At 37.7% G+C, this 19,680-nt stretch overlaps 1 protein-coding gene across 24 annotated transcripts in view; it reads left to right on the top strand.

Moving 5' to 3' along the window:
* LOC144979050 (mucolipin-3-like) overlaps positions 1–19,680 on the top strand; it is a 116,042-nt gene that overhangs the window by 71,397 nt on the left and 24,965 nt on the right. For all 24 annotated transcript variants that reach the window (XM_078925704.1, XM_078925756.1, XM_078925734.1 and 21 more), the window contains 6 exons: positions 7,421–7,517; positions 8,270–8,375; positions 9,055–9,173; positions 9,907–10,056; positions 11,738–11,851; positions 15,119–15,241. In XM_078925704.1, coding sequence (XP_078781830.1) covers positions 7,421–7,517; positions 8,270–8,375; positions 9,055–9,173; positions 9,907–10,056; positions 11,738–11,851; positions 15,119–15,241 — 709 coding nt within the window. The remainder of the gene's footprint in view (positions 1–7,420; positions 7,518–8,269; positions 8,376–9,054; positions 9,174–9,906; positions 10,057–11,737; positions 11,852–15,118; positions 15,242–19,680) is intronic.

Genomic DNA, 19,680 nt, shown 5'->3' with positions numbered 1-19,680 from the left:
GTATCAGGTTACATAATTAACAGATATAAAAGACATCACTTATAATTCAGCATTCACGGGAGACTCCTTTAAACCACCTGATAGACTGTAGAATATGTGCTGAATTCTCCTTATCAACAAAAGAAAAAAAAAAAAGCTAGGGAAAAGACTTTTTTTTGTGAGGGACATAGAGAAAATATTTTTCTTGTTTTTGTGTAGATGTGACTGATGGTTGTGGAGATACACAGCCTTAATATATTTGTGGAACTTGAGCTCAAGTCTATTCATTATACGTCCTCTAAGAATTGTAAGTGAATTATCAATTTAAGTGTTTCGGAAGAGAGGGATGCGATGATAGTGGCAGTCTGATTTGAAAGTGGATAAATATGGGTGGGGAAAGAGAGGGGGGGGGGAGAGGGAGAGGAGGAGAGAGAGAGAGAGAGAGAGAGAGAGAGAGAGAGAGAGAGAGAGAGAGTGAATGTGTGTGTGTTAGAGAGATAGAGAGGTCGTATATTATATTGATAATGAAGATAGAAAAGAGGAGCACAACACATCATTAGGAAGAATTGAACATTTAAAAATGAGGAGCAAGCGTGTATTACATAAGGTAGAAATGAAAGCCAAACTTGAGGAGCTACTACTACTATTACCACCACACTAATGGGATATAACTACTCCAATTTTTGGATTAACTATGAGTGCGCAAACGAAATTGAGGGTAAGTTATAATTTTAATAGTTTTAAGAGTAAGATAAAACAAAAACATTGGATGTCTACGGATTCATTGTCATGTAATTGACACTTAAATTGAAAAGTTCAAACAATCATCTGTTTAAAAAATTGACCTATATTTGTTTTGTTCTATCTTTTCATGTCATAACAATTACATAATTACTAACAGTTTCCACCCTGCATACTTTCAGTGGCATGTTTTGATTTAACGGGAATGCCCAACTGTTGATTGCATACAATTACTATAAAATGCAAGTCCAGCAAGCGCGCCGTTCATTTTCTCGCCGAAATTGGGTGAGTCATCACCTGACACATCTGGCATCGCTTAACCCATACCTGCTTATTATTATGGACCGTCCGTAATTGTTACCGAAGTGTAAGGACAATTTCGGACTTACGGAAATAGAAGAAATATTACTGATACAAATGGTCGGAACGTTAAATTTACCAAAAAAATTTTTTTCATTATTTACCGCATGTTACAATAAAAAATCTCAATACTTGACTTGACTTAGATGCCTTTCGTGTCTCGACTGAAAGATCGGGTCGCCTTGGCTGTTTCCAGTATTTCCTGTGTGAGGTGTCTCCAATATTGCCAGTCCTCTGCTAGGGTTCTCAGATTTTCAAGGTCCCCTGCCGTTATGAGACTAATGCTTTGTCTAAGTGTTGTGAGGTTTTTGTTTAGGATCACAGGGAGTGTTGTGATCGGTCTTCCTCTGAAAAGGTTCCCGTGTTTTTGGAAATATCCCGACATGGCTTGGTTAGCTGGTATGTTTTTGTCCCTGCGTAGTATGTGACCGAAAAGTTGCCATCGTTGTTGTAAGATGTCAAGGGAGATTGGTCTTTCTTTTGTGATCTTATAGAGTGATTCATTTGAGATCTTTTTTGGGTATTTGATGTCCAGTACCCTTCTTAGCTGTGTGCGATGGAAGGCATCCAGATGTTCTTCTTCGGATTTTGTCAACGCCCAAGTGCCGCAGTTATACAGAAGTACCGGTTTTACAAGAGCACGGTACCGTTTCAGTTTGGTTTTTCTCTTTATTTTGTCACCTCTAATCCATACATTGGTGAGTTTACTGAGTGCGGCGTTTGATAGCTGTTTTCTTCTTTGTACATCCTCGGTGTCTCCAATTAGTGAGCCGACTTTCTTTGTTCTTTTCCATTCCTCTTTGTTCCTCGATATACGAAATCTCTGAACCGAAAACCATTCGAGAACCCAAAACTACAGGATAAATTTGGCAAACAGACAACAAATCCCAACGATATCCTTGACAGTGTAACTGACCACTTCCAGCAGAAATTTCACAAACAAGTCTCACAAATATCGCCCTTCTCAGGAAACCCTAGAGACCTAAACAACCGCATCACAACAACTGAAGTTAGAAATAGCATAAAGTGCCTAAACAATAACAGATCCCCAGGCGAAGATGAAATTCCCGCTGAATTGCTGAAATGCGGTACCCTCTCCCTGGATCTAAGCATTGCAAACATAATGAACAAAACATTCTCAACACACAAAGACTGGCACATAAACAGCGGTGTCCTAATTACAATACAAAAACCAGGAAAAACGAAAGTAAACAACCTGCGCCCAATAACATTACTGAATACCATAAGAAAAACACTGTCAACTATTGTCCTCAACAGAATTAGACCGAAAATAGAAAAATATCTATCACATAGCCAAAGCGGGTTTCGCCAAGACCGAAGCACATCGGACGTTGTATGGACACATAAATGATTGGCAGCAAAGGCACTCAAAGAAAACATATCCATAACAATAACCGGAATCGATATGTCCGCAGCCTTTGATACGATCGACAGAGGAAAACTTTTGGAGATATTAACAGACATAGTAGACGAAGACGAGCTCCGAATAATCCGATTTCTCCTCAGCAACACAAAGATACAACCAAGGATATACAGGGCCACAAAACAGACGCAGTTCGAAAGTAACATCGGGACCCCCCAAGGAGATAGTCTGAGCCCGATTCTGTTCACAATATACTTAGAACACGCTCTGAAAGAAGTTCGAAAAGTCATTCCAAAACCAACGACTCATATTGAGAATGCCATCCCTAGAGAAATCGCCTATGCAGATGATGTAGATTTTATTGGATCAACACCAGCAAATATAGACATCATACAAAATACCCTCATGAAAAATAACCTCCAAGTCAATGCCAATAAAACCGAATTTACAACAATATCGAGGAACAAAGAGGAATGGAAAAGAACAAAGAAAATCTCAATAATGTGTAGAATTTTTAGCAGATGTAGTTTTTACTTATTCACTGGACTTGATTTCTTTTGAATATTTTGCCATGCTGTGGAAAATGGACTTTGATTGAGGCTTGACCCGCATAAGTAGTAGGCCTATATAACATGTTAAGTTTATTTTACATATATAAAAGGGTGTATCTATCATTATTTTTGTTTGCTTTAGTATTACTGAAATTTGACCATTAATTACTGATGAATTTTGTATTTCTTACTGAATTTGAAATTTTCAAGTAGGCAGGTATGTTAACCGCGGTAAGGCTGTGGGGAGGCCAGGGTATTAAAGTTTGGACACTGTGAGCCACACAAAAATATGGCTTTCAAACTTAGTACCAATCATGTGCCCCTCTCTCTCGACTACTGTGGGGACCACAATGAGACAAACCCAGCAAACTTTCTATAATTGGCAAGCAAAGTAAGCTATCCACCATCCTCTGTATGAAACAAGACATGATAACATATAAACATAAGGGACACATGGAATAGCTCTGATGTTGGGTTGAATAAAATTCAGAAAAATTGTGAAGCCGTCACTTGTATCAATTATGATGAGAAAAATAGGATATGGAAAAGTGCCAGATGGAAACAGAGAATAAAAAGTCAAGGGGTCATTATTGATACAAGTGCCCGCTCAACACTTTTTCTGAATTTTATTCAACCCAACATCTGAGCTGTTCCATGTGTGTCCTATATGTTTATATGTTACAATGTCTTGTTTCATACAAAGGATCACTCACTCAATCCTCTCCAGGCCTGCTGGCACTTGGCAATGCAAGGGATTTCCACCTGGTCCTGTCAGCAGCTATTCTTGGGGTCATCTCGAGGGACAGACCTCTCTGTTTGAGGTCCCTCTCTGCGGTTCGTCTCCAAGACTCCTTGGGGCGGCCTCGCTTCCTCTTTCCTTGGGGTGTCCATCGCAGAGCCTTCCTTATCAGTGTTTCATCAGTTCTGCAACAGACATACCCAGCCATTGCCATCTTCTCCTTTTAACAGGGATGCCACTTTTCCGGTTTTAGCTGGAAATCCAGCTTTTTGGCAATTTGACCAGATCCTCCAGCTCCTCCAGAACTTTTCAAAATAAATTTCAGCATTAAATCAATTTAGTTGAAAATCTGTCAACTTTAATCACAATTGAGTGATGTAGGCTGATCCAGAATGGCCTGCTGATTGGGCCTATTTTGTGGACCTATTAATAAAAAAAGAAAAAAAAAAACCAAAAAAAAAAAACAAAAAACAAAACAATATTAACAGGTAAACCCTTTGACAAAAATGCATACAATTAGAAAAGAGGTCAATCTATCCTCATGCCAGCGTACGAGTTCAGTTAGTACCATTTATTATACTTTTTGAGGCTGTTTCCCATATTTCGAAAAGTGTGTGTACGGTGGCAGGGTAAATTATTAGCAAGGGTTCTGTTTAATTTCCAAATTTTAGACGTGTAGCATAAGTACTTTTTCCGTTTGGACATCTAAACACCAACCCATATACCAGCAAACCTCCCCCCTTCCACCATGCCCGCCACCGACATTTACACACATTGCTGCGACTGATTGCCTCATTGCGAGGCATTTGGTTGGCATGACGAGCCCATTAATGGCAGGGAGTGATTGGCTGTGTAATAAAGTAAACACATTTTTAAAAAAATGAATTTACACACACACAAAATTTTTTTTATTCTGTTACAGTATTCATATAGTTAAATTGCATTTGAACTAAATTATGGAAAATACTTTTGAATTCAGTCATTTTCAAATGATGTCCTATACCACCCTTTCTCATTAAAACTAAATGGACTCGCCCAGTTTCTAAGAATTGGACTTATACTTATATGGGCATATTATTTTTTGTATTAACTTTGCAGTCTTCTCTGAAATTTTTTCCTACATTATTGTTTATATTTCATTCCTCTCTCTCTCTCTCTCTCTCTCTCTCTCTCTCTCTCTCTCTCTCTCTCTCTCTCTCTCTCCTCTCTCTCTCTCTCTCTCTCTCTCTCTCTCTCTCTCTCTCTCCTCTCTCCTCTCTCTCTCTCTCTCTCTCCTCTCTCCTCTCTCTCTCTCTCTCTCTCTCTCTCTTCTCTCTCTCTCTCTCTCTCTCTCTCTCACTCTCTCTCCTCTCTCTCTCTCTCTCTCTCTCTCTCTCTCTCTCTCTCTCTCTCTCTCTCCTCTCTCTCTCTCTCTCTCTCTCTCTCTCTCTCTCTCTCCTCTCTCTCTCTCTCTCTCTCCTCTCTCTCTCTCTCTCTCTCTCTCTCTCTCTCCTCTCTCCTCTCTCCTCTCTCTCTCTCTCTCTCTCTCTCCTCTCTCTCTCTCTCTCTCTCTCTCTCTCTCTTCTCTCTCTCTCTCTCTCTCTCTCTCTCTCTCTCTCTCTCTCTCTCTCTCTCCTCTCTCTCTCTCTCTCTCTCTCTCTCTCTCCCCTCTCTCTCTCTCTCCTCTCTCTCTCTCTCTCTCTCTCCTCTCTCCTCTCTCTCTCTCTCTCTCCTCTCTCTCTCTCTCTCTCTCTCTCTCTCTCTCTCTCTCTCTCTGTGTGGTGTGTGTGTGTGTGTCAATTTACAGCACGTTCGAATGAACTTACTGATTCTTGTTTTGATCTGCATTGCAGTCACCATCTGTTTACTTCTTTGTTTAATGGGTTGATTCTCATTACTTGAGTCTTCTTGCTGTTTACTTCGAGTCCAGTTGTCTTGCTGCCATTTATAAACTTTCAGTCTTCTGGCATATATCCTGAAATCTATGGGAGAATAGTCCAATGTCATTTGCGTAATCTAAATCCTCAAGTGTTGATGTAAGACCCCATTGTATTCCTCGCTTATGTCCTTTTGTCATGTTTCGCATCAACCAGAGGATGGTGGATAGCTTAATTTGCTTGCCAATTATAGAGAGTTTGTGGGTTTGTTAGCCAGTCTTGTTGTGGTCCCCATGGTAGTAGAGAGAGAGGGACGCATGATTGGTACTAAGTTTGAAAGCCATATTTTTGTGTTGCTGGATAGCTCAGTCGGTTGTGCGACCGCTCACTGTCATCCATCTCCCGGCCAGGTGGAGGGTGTCGTGTCAATTGGATCCTGAGTGACTGACCCTGTGACTTTTTATTCTCTGTTTTCATTTGGCACTTCTCCATACCCTATTTCTCTCATCAGAGAATTTTCTTACACTGTTCAGGCCTGTAAATCTTCCATCTATTGTCGGATTTCCGACAGTATGATTTTGCTCTATAAGTGCTAAAAAAATATTTTAAAAGATAATAGTAAAAATAAAATTCGTAACATCAAAGAACAGAACCAATAAAAAAGAAAATAAAAGACTTTTATTTCGTTCCTCGAAAAAATTAGATTTTATCCCGTTTCAAATGCCGACTTAAAAAAAAAACAAAACAAAAAAAAACCCTTTTATTTGTCGCATCAAAGACAAGACAAAACAAAAGCTATAATATTATCATGTCACCTACATTCTCCGCTAGCCGTGGATGTATTCACTGCCTGCCTACTGTGCCACAGCCAGCGGGAGAGAGGTCGCGAAGTTCGCGCGAGTCATCTTCACACACACACACACCTAGTCAGTAAATAACGCACACACAGAAGTGTGTCGAACCGAACCGGAAGGTTTCTCTCTATTTTGCTACCGACACACATGCATATCTCCGGTTCTTATTTCTCAGTCTCTATATTTTTTTGGTTCCGTCCAGATGTGAACCGGAAATAAATAATGCGAAATAATTATTTTTCTTCGAAATATATATTCTTCTTTGAAAGCTCTCGCACCACCTCTTCTTCTTCTTCTTCTTCTTCTTCTTCTATAAGAATTAATCCAAATAAAGGAAAGAATCAGCGTAAACATTTAACACAAACAGGAGCGAAAATACACATCCTTCAAAGGGTAGGAATTGTTCTCTTCCTTTCATATCACAACTAACTCTGACCTGGGCCCTCAAATAATTGGGATTTTTTTTTTTTTTTGTTACCATAAAATAAGGACCTCGTTATAAATAAGTAGGGGAAAGTGGCATGATTTGACTAAGTCAATTGACGTGTCAGTGTCATGTCTGTGTTGTGTCCATATTTTTGTCCTGTTGTGTCTATTTTCGCGTGTTCAAAAAGTTCCGACAATTTTTTCACCAACCATTTACAGGCCTGACTGTTCTATTGCCCCTCCTTCATTGTAATGTAAGAAACTGCCATATGAAGGATTAGTCTTGTTTTAAACAAAAGAATGAATGTAAGTTTTGATTAGGGTTACCAATATTTGACATGCTTTAGGAAATTGGCTGTTTCAGAATTTTCAGCTTCCAATTGGACCCGATTCTAGAGGGGGAAAAGGAGTGGTGATTTGCATTTTTGACACAATATTCTACCATGAATTTTATTTTAAATGTTTCAAGTTTATGCAAATTCTTTTTGTTTTCTAATCAATTCCTTCTCTCATCTTCATTACCATCACAGGACATTGGAGATCACTCTCAAGTTCTATGTAAATACCTTCCACTTGAATCTTCTGACCACCCACTATGGACCCACGTGCTACAATATGGCGATTGTGGTAAGTGTTGGACAGATTACAAAAAGATGGAATGCAGTCGTTGTTGTAAGATGAATATCTGTGTAATGAACCATTCTCAAATGAGTCGTCTAGAAAAAAAAAAACCCAAAATAAACACAATTATTAGAGCACTTGATTCAAATGTAAAAAGACTGGCTTTAATTACTTCAGTTGGGTTTTTTAATTATTATTATTTTTTTTAACATCCCAGCAGTGATTGGGTAGTTTAGTCTGTTATTGGTTTTGGAAAGCATTCGTGATAAGTTAGCACACTATCTGAATTGTAGCAAGCAGCTATTATTGTTCATTTGGATAATAGAAATTGGAAGGAACTTTTTTTCAGAAGTTCTAAAGGTTTAGTTTCTTTTTCTTTCTTACCTCTTTCAAGTATAATTAAAATTTCAAAAAATTACGTTTTTTTCTTTTTGAAAACGTCAGAGATTTCTAAAGGGAATTTCATTTTCCTACTTTTTTTTTTTTTGCAATGATAGTCCATTTGTAATAGAGCATGTGAAATATTATGAATCACTTTAATAATAGTTGACAGGGTAAGAAATAATGTCGAAGATTATAAAGAGAAAAGACCAAATGTTCCAATAGACTTGTACTTATTTGCAGGTCTGATAATCTGCATTGTTTTGGGCCCATTATTGCGATGGAAATTCTCTCAAACCAATGCAAAATATTCTCCATTGCAACAGTCAAGCCGATAATTTCGGTTTGATCTTATTTGGTGTTATTTGAACATCCAGGTCAAGTACTCGAATAGTGAGAGGAGTGGACAACTTTTGACTACTTTAGATGTTGACCCTTCAGAGGTTGATTGTCGCGGCAAGATCATAAATGATAATGCTAGAGGTAAGTTGTTTAAGTTTATTGTTATTGTTTTTTTTTTGGAGGTTAGTTTTTAAAAATTTATGGTTGGTTCCCCCTCCCCTCTTATTAACATTAATTTTTTTATTATTCTGAGTGGGGTTCTTGACTTCCCATTGTGGGCAGGGGGGCACTGTAAATTCTTTTTTCTATCCTTTTTTCTTCCTTTTTACTTCGCTGATATGACCTAAATGTGTGGCAAGCGCCGTAAGACCCTTAAAAACAAAAACATTATTATCATTATTATTATTATTATTATTATTATTATTATTATTATTATTATTATTATTATTATTATTATTATTATTATTATTATTATTATTATTATTATTATTATTATTATATTTATTATTATTAATATTATTATTTTGTAGTAGTATTAGTAGTACTAGTAGTAGTGTAGTAGTAGTAGTAGTATGTAGTAGTAGTAGTAGTAGTAGTAGTAGTAGTAGTAGTAGTAGTAGTAGTAGTAGTACTAGTAGTAGTAGTAGTAGTACTAGTAGTAGTAGTAGTAGTAGTACAATTATCGTCATGGGCATCATCATCATTATCATCATCACCATCATCATCATTATCTTCGTTATCATCATCTGCATCACTTTCTTTTAAATATAATATGCTTTAAAGTATGTTACTCTTTATAACAACATTCTTGTACCCTTAGCTGAGTTGGATGATCAGAAGACACAGAATATTGCATACGATTCATGTGTCATGGCCATTTGTGTGTTGTCCACCATTTTGTGCTCTCGATCACTTCACAGAAGTAATAGATTAAGGGCTGTGAGTAACACTGTTTCTTTTTTCATTGTTTAAAGGGGGAAGGGGGGGGGGGGGGGGGGGAGCGACACTAAAGTGTCATTTTTTTAATTTGATGAAGATTGGTTGAAAACTGAGGGAGGAGTGACGAAAATTGCAGTTAAAAAAAAAACGCATTTAAAAGTCAAGGTAAACGAGTTCAGGGAAAAAACTCTCCTCTCGCTCTCTGATTGGATTGTAACCACATGACATAATTAAGAACAAAGTGATTGGTTGTTGAAGATAGAGGAGAGTTTTTACTTTTCATTGATATGTTTTTGCCTTTACTTAGTTATAAAGACTATTTGATATTCTTTCATGAAATCAGTCCACTGAAGCTAAAAATCGGCAGGATTTAAGCATACTATGGGTCACAAAGTACGTTATTTTGAGTCGAAAAAAAAATGAAGATGAAGTTCTCATGCAATTTTTTTTGCAGACATATGGTCACATGACAACATTCCACCAAAATCTAATTTTAGCAAACTGGGTCAGAATTCATCATTTTTAATGTCGCTCCCCCCCTTAAGAAGTATCTGAAATGAATTGATCTTTTTTAAAAAATTGTTTGAAATCATGTATATACTCGTAATACCTCCATGCAATTTCTCTATTTTTTTGATAGCCTTTTCAGTTTATCTTTGAACCTACGACTTTACCAGTTATTTTGTTTTTGTGCCTTTAACTAATTCCCAAATACATATTTTTAATAATACAGAATACTGCAAAATATTTTCGTCTTCACCGAGGCAAACCTTTCAGTTTTGCTAACCATATGGAGTACATCAATGTGTGGTACATCATCATCATTTGTAACGATATTCTCACCACAGTGGGCTCTTGTTTTAAGATACAGTTGGAGTCAAGGGTTAGTATCAAAACAGGCACTCTTTTAAATTATACAACTTTTATTAATGTCATATAAAACCAGTTATTGTAATACGAGTTGAGTGTTGAAAGATATATCAATGTGTATCTAATATATAATTAAGCGAGCTGCTTAATTGGAACAGCTCCGTTCTGCAGAAATCATTCGAAAACGATTCCAAGAGCAGCTTTCATAATCGAAACAATATATCAAGACTACATGCTTGTCTATTGTGATAAATATAACAATCATAATATAGAGCATCCTTTCTGTTGTTTTATAAAATTTTATCCTCCGTTTTTTATAACATTTGATATTACTTGTGTGGAGGCATAATGTTAGAAAAGAAGGAGTAATCGTAACTAATGACCACATAATTTTAATGAACTGCAACTCTCCTTTCCTGAATACAGACCAAATGAATAGAAGATACAGGAATCCTGTTTCATCATAAATTACAACAAATGAATTACTGCATCATTATCTGAGCTCTCATAAATTAGTTGCTGTTCTGTTAGACGGTCAAAGGGATAAATTATTAAACACTACCATATAAAAGGGTGGCGATAGACCTGGTATCTTTTTTAATTAACGGACATATTTGTTCATTGGAAGACAGGGGATGAATTCATTTCTGTTATTCTCAATAGGGATATTTTTATTAATGATTTATTGAAAGGAAAAAAATTGTTACTTTTAAATGTCTGAAATCATTCCCATTAACAGGCATGCGTTCTGATTGACTGGTACTAATTATATAGCAAAAATTTAACCACTGAGAGGTCGTTCCAATTAACTGGCTTTCCGATAAAGCAGCGTTCCAATTACCTGCTTCAATTGTACTTTGTTTCATAAGTGTTATGGGTATATGATACATTTAGAGGGACAGGTACTGAATAATGTTATAATGACAGATTATAACTTTGCATGTTAGATTTTAAAGAGAAAAAGGGGGAAGAAAGCCAAGGTTAATTACTTAAATTAAAAACTAACAATGAAATTGAAATATAAAATCTAATTCAAAACTTATTACATTTTTCTTTTGAAGCTAGTATATACTTTATCATTCCTTTTAGAATTACATTGTGCTAATATTATATCAAGCATAGTCTACTCATTCATATTATGTATTGCTATCATACATCACACTGTATAGGTCAATTAACTTTACATATAAATATTATTTTATTGAAATAAGCTTTTGGTGAAGCTGCAGACGATATGAATAATATGATAAACATATTTATTTAAGTTTTCATCTGGTTTATTTATTCCTAATTAAAACTATATCGTTTTTAGAACTTTTTCTTTATTTGGTATTATCTTTATTATCTTCCCTAATAAAATCAAATATTTGGCTGAGCTTCTTTTCCTTAAAGGGAAATAAAATAGTTATGTTGTCTTTTTTAATTAGATACATTAGATATATGAAAGTACTTGACATTGTTATTTTTACATACTTTACTCACTGTTTGATTATTAGCAAGTTAACAAAATCACGAGCATTACACCCCGGATCTGTCCTCATACGTCACCACGCGGCACTGGATAGTAGTAGTAGTAGTTGTTGATGACGTAAGAGGACAGATATGGGTTTTCTTGCTGGTCATTTGATGTCGATTTCATTTACTTACTATTTAAATATATAAGACATAACTATTTCTACTTATTTTCATTTCAGGTATTCAGTATTTCATCCCATAACTATCAAATGTGCAGCATCTTTCTGGGCCTTGGCACCTTCCTAACCTTTGTTGGAATACTCCGATACTTAGGATTCTTCAAGTCCTATAATGTAATTATCTTACCTCTCAAATAAATGTACCATTCATCATCATAAGGGGGTGGGGTAAGTGACCGAGTTGTAAAGGCATGACACTGTAATCTGGAAGGTCCCGGGTACAAGGCCTACTTCAGGGACTTTCGGTTCTTTTCCCTTTGGCAAGACTATTACCCTCCCCCCCCTCCCCCATTATATGCTCACTTTAGACAACATGGGTGATTCCTGTTGACATCGGACATCTTGTTTGATGGATTATCTATATTCCTTCATGGAATGCCTAGTCATAACAAAGACAGTGATGCCAAAACTCCGGTAAAAAAACTCCGGTCTGGAGCAAAAAATTCCGGGCTCCGGGCAACTTCCGTCAAATTCCAATGAGGTCAGTTTGTTCCAAGGATACCCCCCCCCCCCCCCCTTTCAACCACCACATCATCATCATTACCACTAGTATTAAAACCATCATCACCACCACTACTACTGCAACCACCACCACATCATCATTACTACCACTACTACTACAACCACCACCACCACCACATCATCATCATTACCATAACTACTACTTCAACCACCACCAACACATCATCATCATCATCATCACTAACAGTACCACCATCAACATTACAACCACCACCACCACATCATCATCACTACCACTACTACTACACCACCACCTCCACATCATCATCACTACCACTACTACCACATCATCATCACTACTACTACAACGACCACCACCACATCATCATTACCACTACTACTACAGCCACCACCACCACATCACTACCACTACTACTACAACCACCACAACCACATCATCATTACCGCTACTACTACAACCACCACCACCACCACCACATCATCACTACCACTACTACTACAACCACCACCACCACATCATCACTACCACTAATACTACTACAACCACCACCACCACCACATCATCACCACTACCACTAATACTACTACAACCACCACCACATCATCATCATCACTACCACTACTACCACAACCACCACCACCACATCATCATCATCACTACCACTGCAACTACAACCACCACATCATCATCACCACTGCTACTACTACTACTGCTACTACTAGTACTACCACTACTACTGCTACTACTACTACTACTACTATACTACTACTACTACTACTACTACTACTACTACTACTACTACTACTACTACTACTAATACTACTACTACTACTTCTACTACTACTACCACATCATCATTACCGCTACTACTACAACCACCACCACCGCCACCACCACCACCACATCATCACTACCACTACTACTACAACCACCATCACTACCACTAATACTACTACAACCACCACCACCACATCATCACTACCACCACTACTACTACCACAACCACCACATCATCATCATCATCACTACCACTGCTACTACAACCACCACATCATCATCATCACCACTACTACTACTACTACTACTACTACTACTACTACGACTACTACTACTACTACTACTACTACTACTACTACTACTACTACTACTACTACTACTACTACTACTGCTACTACTACCACTACTACTACTACTGCTGCTACTACTACTACTACTACTACTACTACTACTACTATAACAACAACCACTACAGCATCAGCATAATCATCATCATCATCACTACCACTACTACTACAACCACTAGCACCACATTATCATCACAACCAGTACTACTACAACCACCACCACCACATTATCATCACTACCACGACTACTACTACAACCACCACTACCACATCATCATCACTACCATTTGTACTACAACCACCATCACCACCACATCAACATCACTACCACCACTACTACAACCACCACCACATCATTATCATCACGACCACAACTACTACAACCACTATACCACCACCACCATATCATCATCACTACCATTTGTACTACAACCACCATCACCACCACATCAACATCACTACTACCACTACTACAACCACCACCACATCATTATCATCACGACCACAACTACTACAACCACTATACCACCACCACCATATCATCATCACTACCACTACATCTACAACATCAACCACTATCACATCTTCATCATCTCTACCACTATTACTACAACCGCCAACACCACATCATCCTCACTACCATCAGTACTACAATCTCTACCATTAGGTTTTGACGCTTTACTTCATTTGAAATAGGGAAACTTTGCGGGATTGTAATTTGCAATGTGTTTATGTATCATAATATAATTCTAATCAGTTATCTATTTAGAACTATACAATATGTAAACACAATACCAAATACCATTCGAATTCTTTTTTTTTTTGTGCGCGGAAATTCCTCTTTCGGCATTGAAATTCCTACGAGTGGTGGCTGAAACTCCTGTGAGCCAAATTTAAAGTTGGCAGCAGCAGCTTCTTATGGTTCACACTATTATGTTATGACGATCGACCCAATCAGCAAAGTCCGGTCCGCATTCGTGCACCGTCGCGAACCCGCCTGGTAGCATCGTCACAACACACCTTTCGACTAGATGCTCTGCCGTTTCGGGTTCTTGCCCACAGCGTGGACATAAAGGACAGGAAGTTAGACCCCACTGATGTAACGCACCGGCCGTTAGGCAGCTCCTCGACCGAAGCCGATTCGCAGCTACCCAGTGTCTCCTCTTACTGGTATCAAAGCCTGGCAACTTCTCACCAAGCTTAGAGGAGTGTAGGTCCCCGCCCCCACGAGGGATTGAATTCGTCCAAACCGACTTCCATCTCGTATGTGCAGCTCTGTCCGTAGTCAGGGATTCTGCGTACAAGGGTTGCCGGGACTTATTTCGGCTCGAAACGGGGGCACCGTTCATTATGCGCATGAGAGGGGTATCCCCATTCCCTCTCTCTTTGATCTTACTCAGCCAGTTTCCCGTAATGGTCTCCCTCCGGACATCGGGGGGCTGGATCGCTGCCATCACCGGGCCCCATTCTCTAGGGGTTGTTGCTAGCGTTCCCGACACTATGTGCATCGACTTGCGAAGTTTTACATCCACCTTCTCAACGTTTCTGCTTCTACCCCACACTGGAGCGCAATACTCCGCGGTGGAATAGCATAGTGCCAGGGCGGATGTTGGCGTCTCTGCAAAGAGAGGAAATATTGAGTGAAGGATTGTTTACCAGATGAGAATAAAGAATATACTTATTGAATTAAATGTAAATGAGAGACATGTTCTCAATAATAATCAGACAAGCCTCCTTTATCATTAACATGAATACATATTTATTCCCTTTCAGGTATTGATTTTGACCCTTAAAACCTCTTTCCCTCATGTGATGCGATTCCTGGTCTGTGCTATTTGCCTCTACACAGGATTCTTGTTTTGTGGATGGGTTGTGTTCTCACCGTACCACATTAAGGTAAAAGTGGGATGAGAAAGAAAAAGGATTGAATTATTAAGAAAGTAGTCAGTAGTCACAGAGATGCTTATTTGAGGTAAATTATATAGGGAAGAAAAGTGTGATGTCAAAAAACTAGTTCCTATCTCATTGGAAATTTTAAAAACTACTCTTCCGGAGAACTGAACACATCATAATAATAATAATAATAATAATAAGAATAATAATAATAATAATAATAATAATAATAATAATAATAATATAATAATAAAAAAATAATATATTAACTTTATTCATCCAAAAAAATGGAAATTCGTTTACAGACGTGGCATGCATGAAAATGTATAAACACAAAGTTGAGAATCTATGGCGACAATTTATACATATATATATATAATTGAACTCACCAGAATTTGACGGAAGTTGCCCGTATATATATATATACAGTGATGCCAAACTGAGGTTTCACCGGAAAAAACTCCGGTCTGGAGCAAAAAATTCCGGGCTCCGGGCAACTTCCGTCAAATTCCGGTGAGGTCAGTTTGTTCCAAGGATACCCCCCCCCCCCCTTCCCAACCACCACATCATCATCATTACCACTAGTACTACAACCACCACCACCACCACATCATCAGTACCACTATTACTACAACCACCACCACCACATCATCACTACCGCTACTACCACAACCACCACCACCACCACATCATCACTACAACTACAACCACCACAACCACATCATCATCATCACTACCACTACTACTACAACCACAACTACCACATCATCACGACCACTACTACTACAACCACCATCACATCATCATCACCACCACCACTACATCGCCATTACCACTACTACTACAACCATCACTACCACTACTACTACAACCACCACCACCACATCATTACCACTACTACTACAACCACCACCACCACACATCACTACCACTACTACTACTACCACCACCACCACATCATCATTACCGCTACTACTACAACCACCACCACCACCACATCATCACTATCACTACTACTGCAACCACCATCACCACATTATCATCACTGCAACTACCACTACTACTACAACCACCACTACCACATCATCATCACTACCATTTGTACTACAACCACTATCACCACCACATCAACAACACTACCACCACTACTACAACGACCACCACATCATTATCCTCACGACCACAAGTATTACAACCACTATACCACCACCACATCATCATCACTACTTCAAATACCACCACCACCACCATATCATCATCACTACCACTACTACTACAACAACCACTATCACATCTTCATCATCACTACTACTATTACTACAACCACCAACACTACATCATCCTCACTACCACCAGTACTACAATCTCTACCATTAGATTTTGGCGCTTTACTTCATTTGAAATAAGGAAAATTTGGGATTGTATTTGGCAATGTGTTTATATATCGTAATATAATTCTAATCAGTTATCTATTTAGAACTATACGATATGTAAACACAATGCCAAATACCATTCCAATTCCTTTTTCTTGTGTGCGGAAATTCCTCTTTCGGCATTGAGATTCCTACGAGTGGAGCCTGAAACTCCTGTGAGCCAAATTTAAATTTTTTTTGTTTTTTTTCTGAAAGCACTCAATTTTCGTCCATTTTGGCCAAAAGGCTTGGCAACTGGGGTTTCCCAGAATGCTTGGCAACTAAAGAGTTAAAGTAGCAATGACTATCCCGCACAAATCTTTGGGCCTCTTTTTCGCTCACGAAGTGCCCAAATTCGCAACAAAATATGGGACGAAGCCCTTCCGTACATGCTATTTAAACAAATTAATTACGAAGCTGTTTATCGATGGAATATGACTGAAAGTTGGCACACAGTTAGAAAAGAGGTCATTTTAGATTATGTCAAGCGACAAAACTCGTACGATTACCAGAAGACCGTTAAAAATAGATTTTCACTCTTTGGAGTACAATATTTCTAAAACTACAAAGAGGAGAGATTTTGTCGCTCATAAGGTTATATATGCACATTTCTTCTATTTATATTTCAAATTTAATTGGATTATGATAAGTACTTTTCCCGTATTCTCACAATACATCAACCCAATTTGCATTTCATTGAGTGAAATTATGGAGACGGCCATTTTGCTCCACCATCGCGCGACGCGAAAATGACGTGAGCGAGGCAAGGCGGCCAGGTGGCCAGACTTTAACCTGACCGAATTTGACTTCAAAAGTGGCTAAATAGAAAAGCATATGGCTTTCACTATCAAGACTGGCCCACTTCAAATGAACTAAATTTTAACAAACAGAAAATTGAATAGACTAGGATAAATGTCACTGAGACAAAAATAGATGAATAAAATTTAATAAAAGAAGCAAAATTATATATTTGGCCACACACGTGGCCATCTGGCAACCTTGTTCGCGGCGACTGACGACACAAAATCCTCGCGCGCATTTTAAAAATTAAGGCATTGTTTCATTGTTATGTCATAGGGATAGTAGATTAACTCTCTCTTTCTCTCTCTCTCTCTCTCTCTCTCTCTCTCTCTCTCTCTCTCTCTCTCTCTCTCTCTCTCTCTCTCTCTCAACTAAATACTAGAAATAACATAAGCCATGGTCTCACGGGACTGATTGATAATAATTTAGCAAGCATTTTTTGTGTCATTTGTATTTGTTGTAGACACAAAATTACACTTCGGAAAAGTTCCAAATGATCAATATTATGTATATTTTAAAACAAAATTATAGTTGACCCTAGCCATACAGCTCTAAAACTATACAAGTTAGAACTTTTCTGATGTCTTCATTATATTTTCTGATAATTTTGCCATAAAATTGCCAAGTTTTAATATCTTATTCCACGAATTAAGCGAGATACAGCCACAAACCAGAATAAAACTCAGAAAAAGCGTCCCATATTTTCCGTATTTTTTTCTCTTTGTGAGTCATCCAAATAAATGGCACATTTGAAACTGCATAACTTTGTTATATATTAGTGGATTTCCAAAATTCAAAAAGATTTTTACTCAGTGGAGATAGGGCTTTGATTTAAGAGGAGTATTTCCTACAAAAATAGAAAACAAAAATTTTCATAGTCATTGCTAGTTAAAGCCAAATGCATCATAAATAGGGTGCGAATCGGACACAAAAGTTTTGCACTGTCACTAGGTAATTGCCTTTCTATAATAAGCGATCACATAATAGAGATAAAGGCGGATTTCCGCCTAAATGGTAGTTTATCTCCGCCCATCTCCATCACAATTCCTCCTTTTTCAAATTTTTTTTTTGGGATAAATAAACAGTGAATTTGAGAATTTCTTAGAAATTTTCCGCCGAATTTGCCGAAACATTTTCCTCAAAACCACAAAATCACCATTATGTCTTATCTCATTTTGACACCTGTACTCAGTCTCCTGAAATTTGGTGACGGTCCCGTTTTTATGACGTCGGGCCAGACAGAATGTCACCGGATGTCACAATTGCCACAGACGACCAGTGGTGTTCTTTGATTAGCTAGTTGATGGTTGAAGGGGAAGGGCAGGGACAAATGGGTCTGGATTTTTTTTCTCTGTTGTAGGTACCTATTGCCTTTTTAATCTCTCTCTCTCTCTCTCTCTCTCTCTCTCTCTCTCTCTCTCTCTCTCTCTCTCTCTCTCTCTCTCTCTCTCTCTCTCTCTCTCTCTCTCTCTCTCTCTCTCTCTCTCTCTCTCTCTCTATTTCTTTCGCAACCATCCATTAAATCATCTAGTTATACAGAGATAGTATACATTTGAATAAAGCAATGGTGATTGGCTTAGTTTACTCTTAATGATACATGACATTTATAACGCGCATATTCATCACTAGGTGATGCTCAATGCCCGAAACAATAATACAGTGACATTATTATACAAATGAAACATTATACATACTACATCAACATAATATCATTCTACAACAATGTAATAACTAAACATAAAGTCATTCATACAAGATGTGTTATAATACATCCACATGCTATGTCAAATACGGAAATAAAATAAAATAATGATATAATAACATAAACTAAATTAACATTCATATAGGGGTCAAATTACAAAGATGCATTAATCAAGATTTGTTTTAACAAAGAGATGGTGTTTTAACTTTGATTTAAATCTTCTTTCTTTTTAAATTTGAGAGATTCTTGGGTTGTATTTATAAGCTGTAGAACCACTAGGTTTCGGCAACAAAGATATTGTAGCCTGCTTTATAAAATAAAAATCAAAACAAAACAACACTTTCTGGCCGTTTATTTGAAAAACATTGTAGGCCTTTTAAGATGTGGAAAGGACAATTCGTTCAATGTTTACAATAAGTAAATTTATGTCTAATGATAAGAATGGATTTATACTAATAATAGTAATATATCACATAATCAAAATACTAATACAAAACTACGTTCATGTTATTTTTACACTTTGCTTG

The sequence above is a fragment of the Berghia stephanieae genome, chromosome 1, assembly GCF_034508935.2.
Source record: "Berghia stephanieae isolate SIO BIC M18660-M18661 chromosome 1, UCSD_Bste_1.3, whole genome shotgun sequence".
In the NCBI taxonomy this organism is placed as follows: Eukaryota; Metazoa; Mollusca; class Gastropoda; order Nudibranchia; family Aeolidiidae; genus Berghia; species Berghia stephanieae.
Note: the sequence above shows the minus strand (reverse complement) of the source record. Positions and strands in the feature narration are given on the sequence as shown.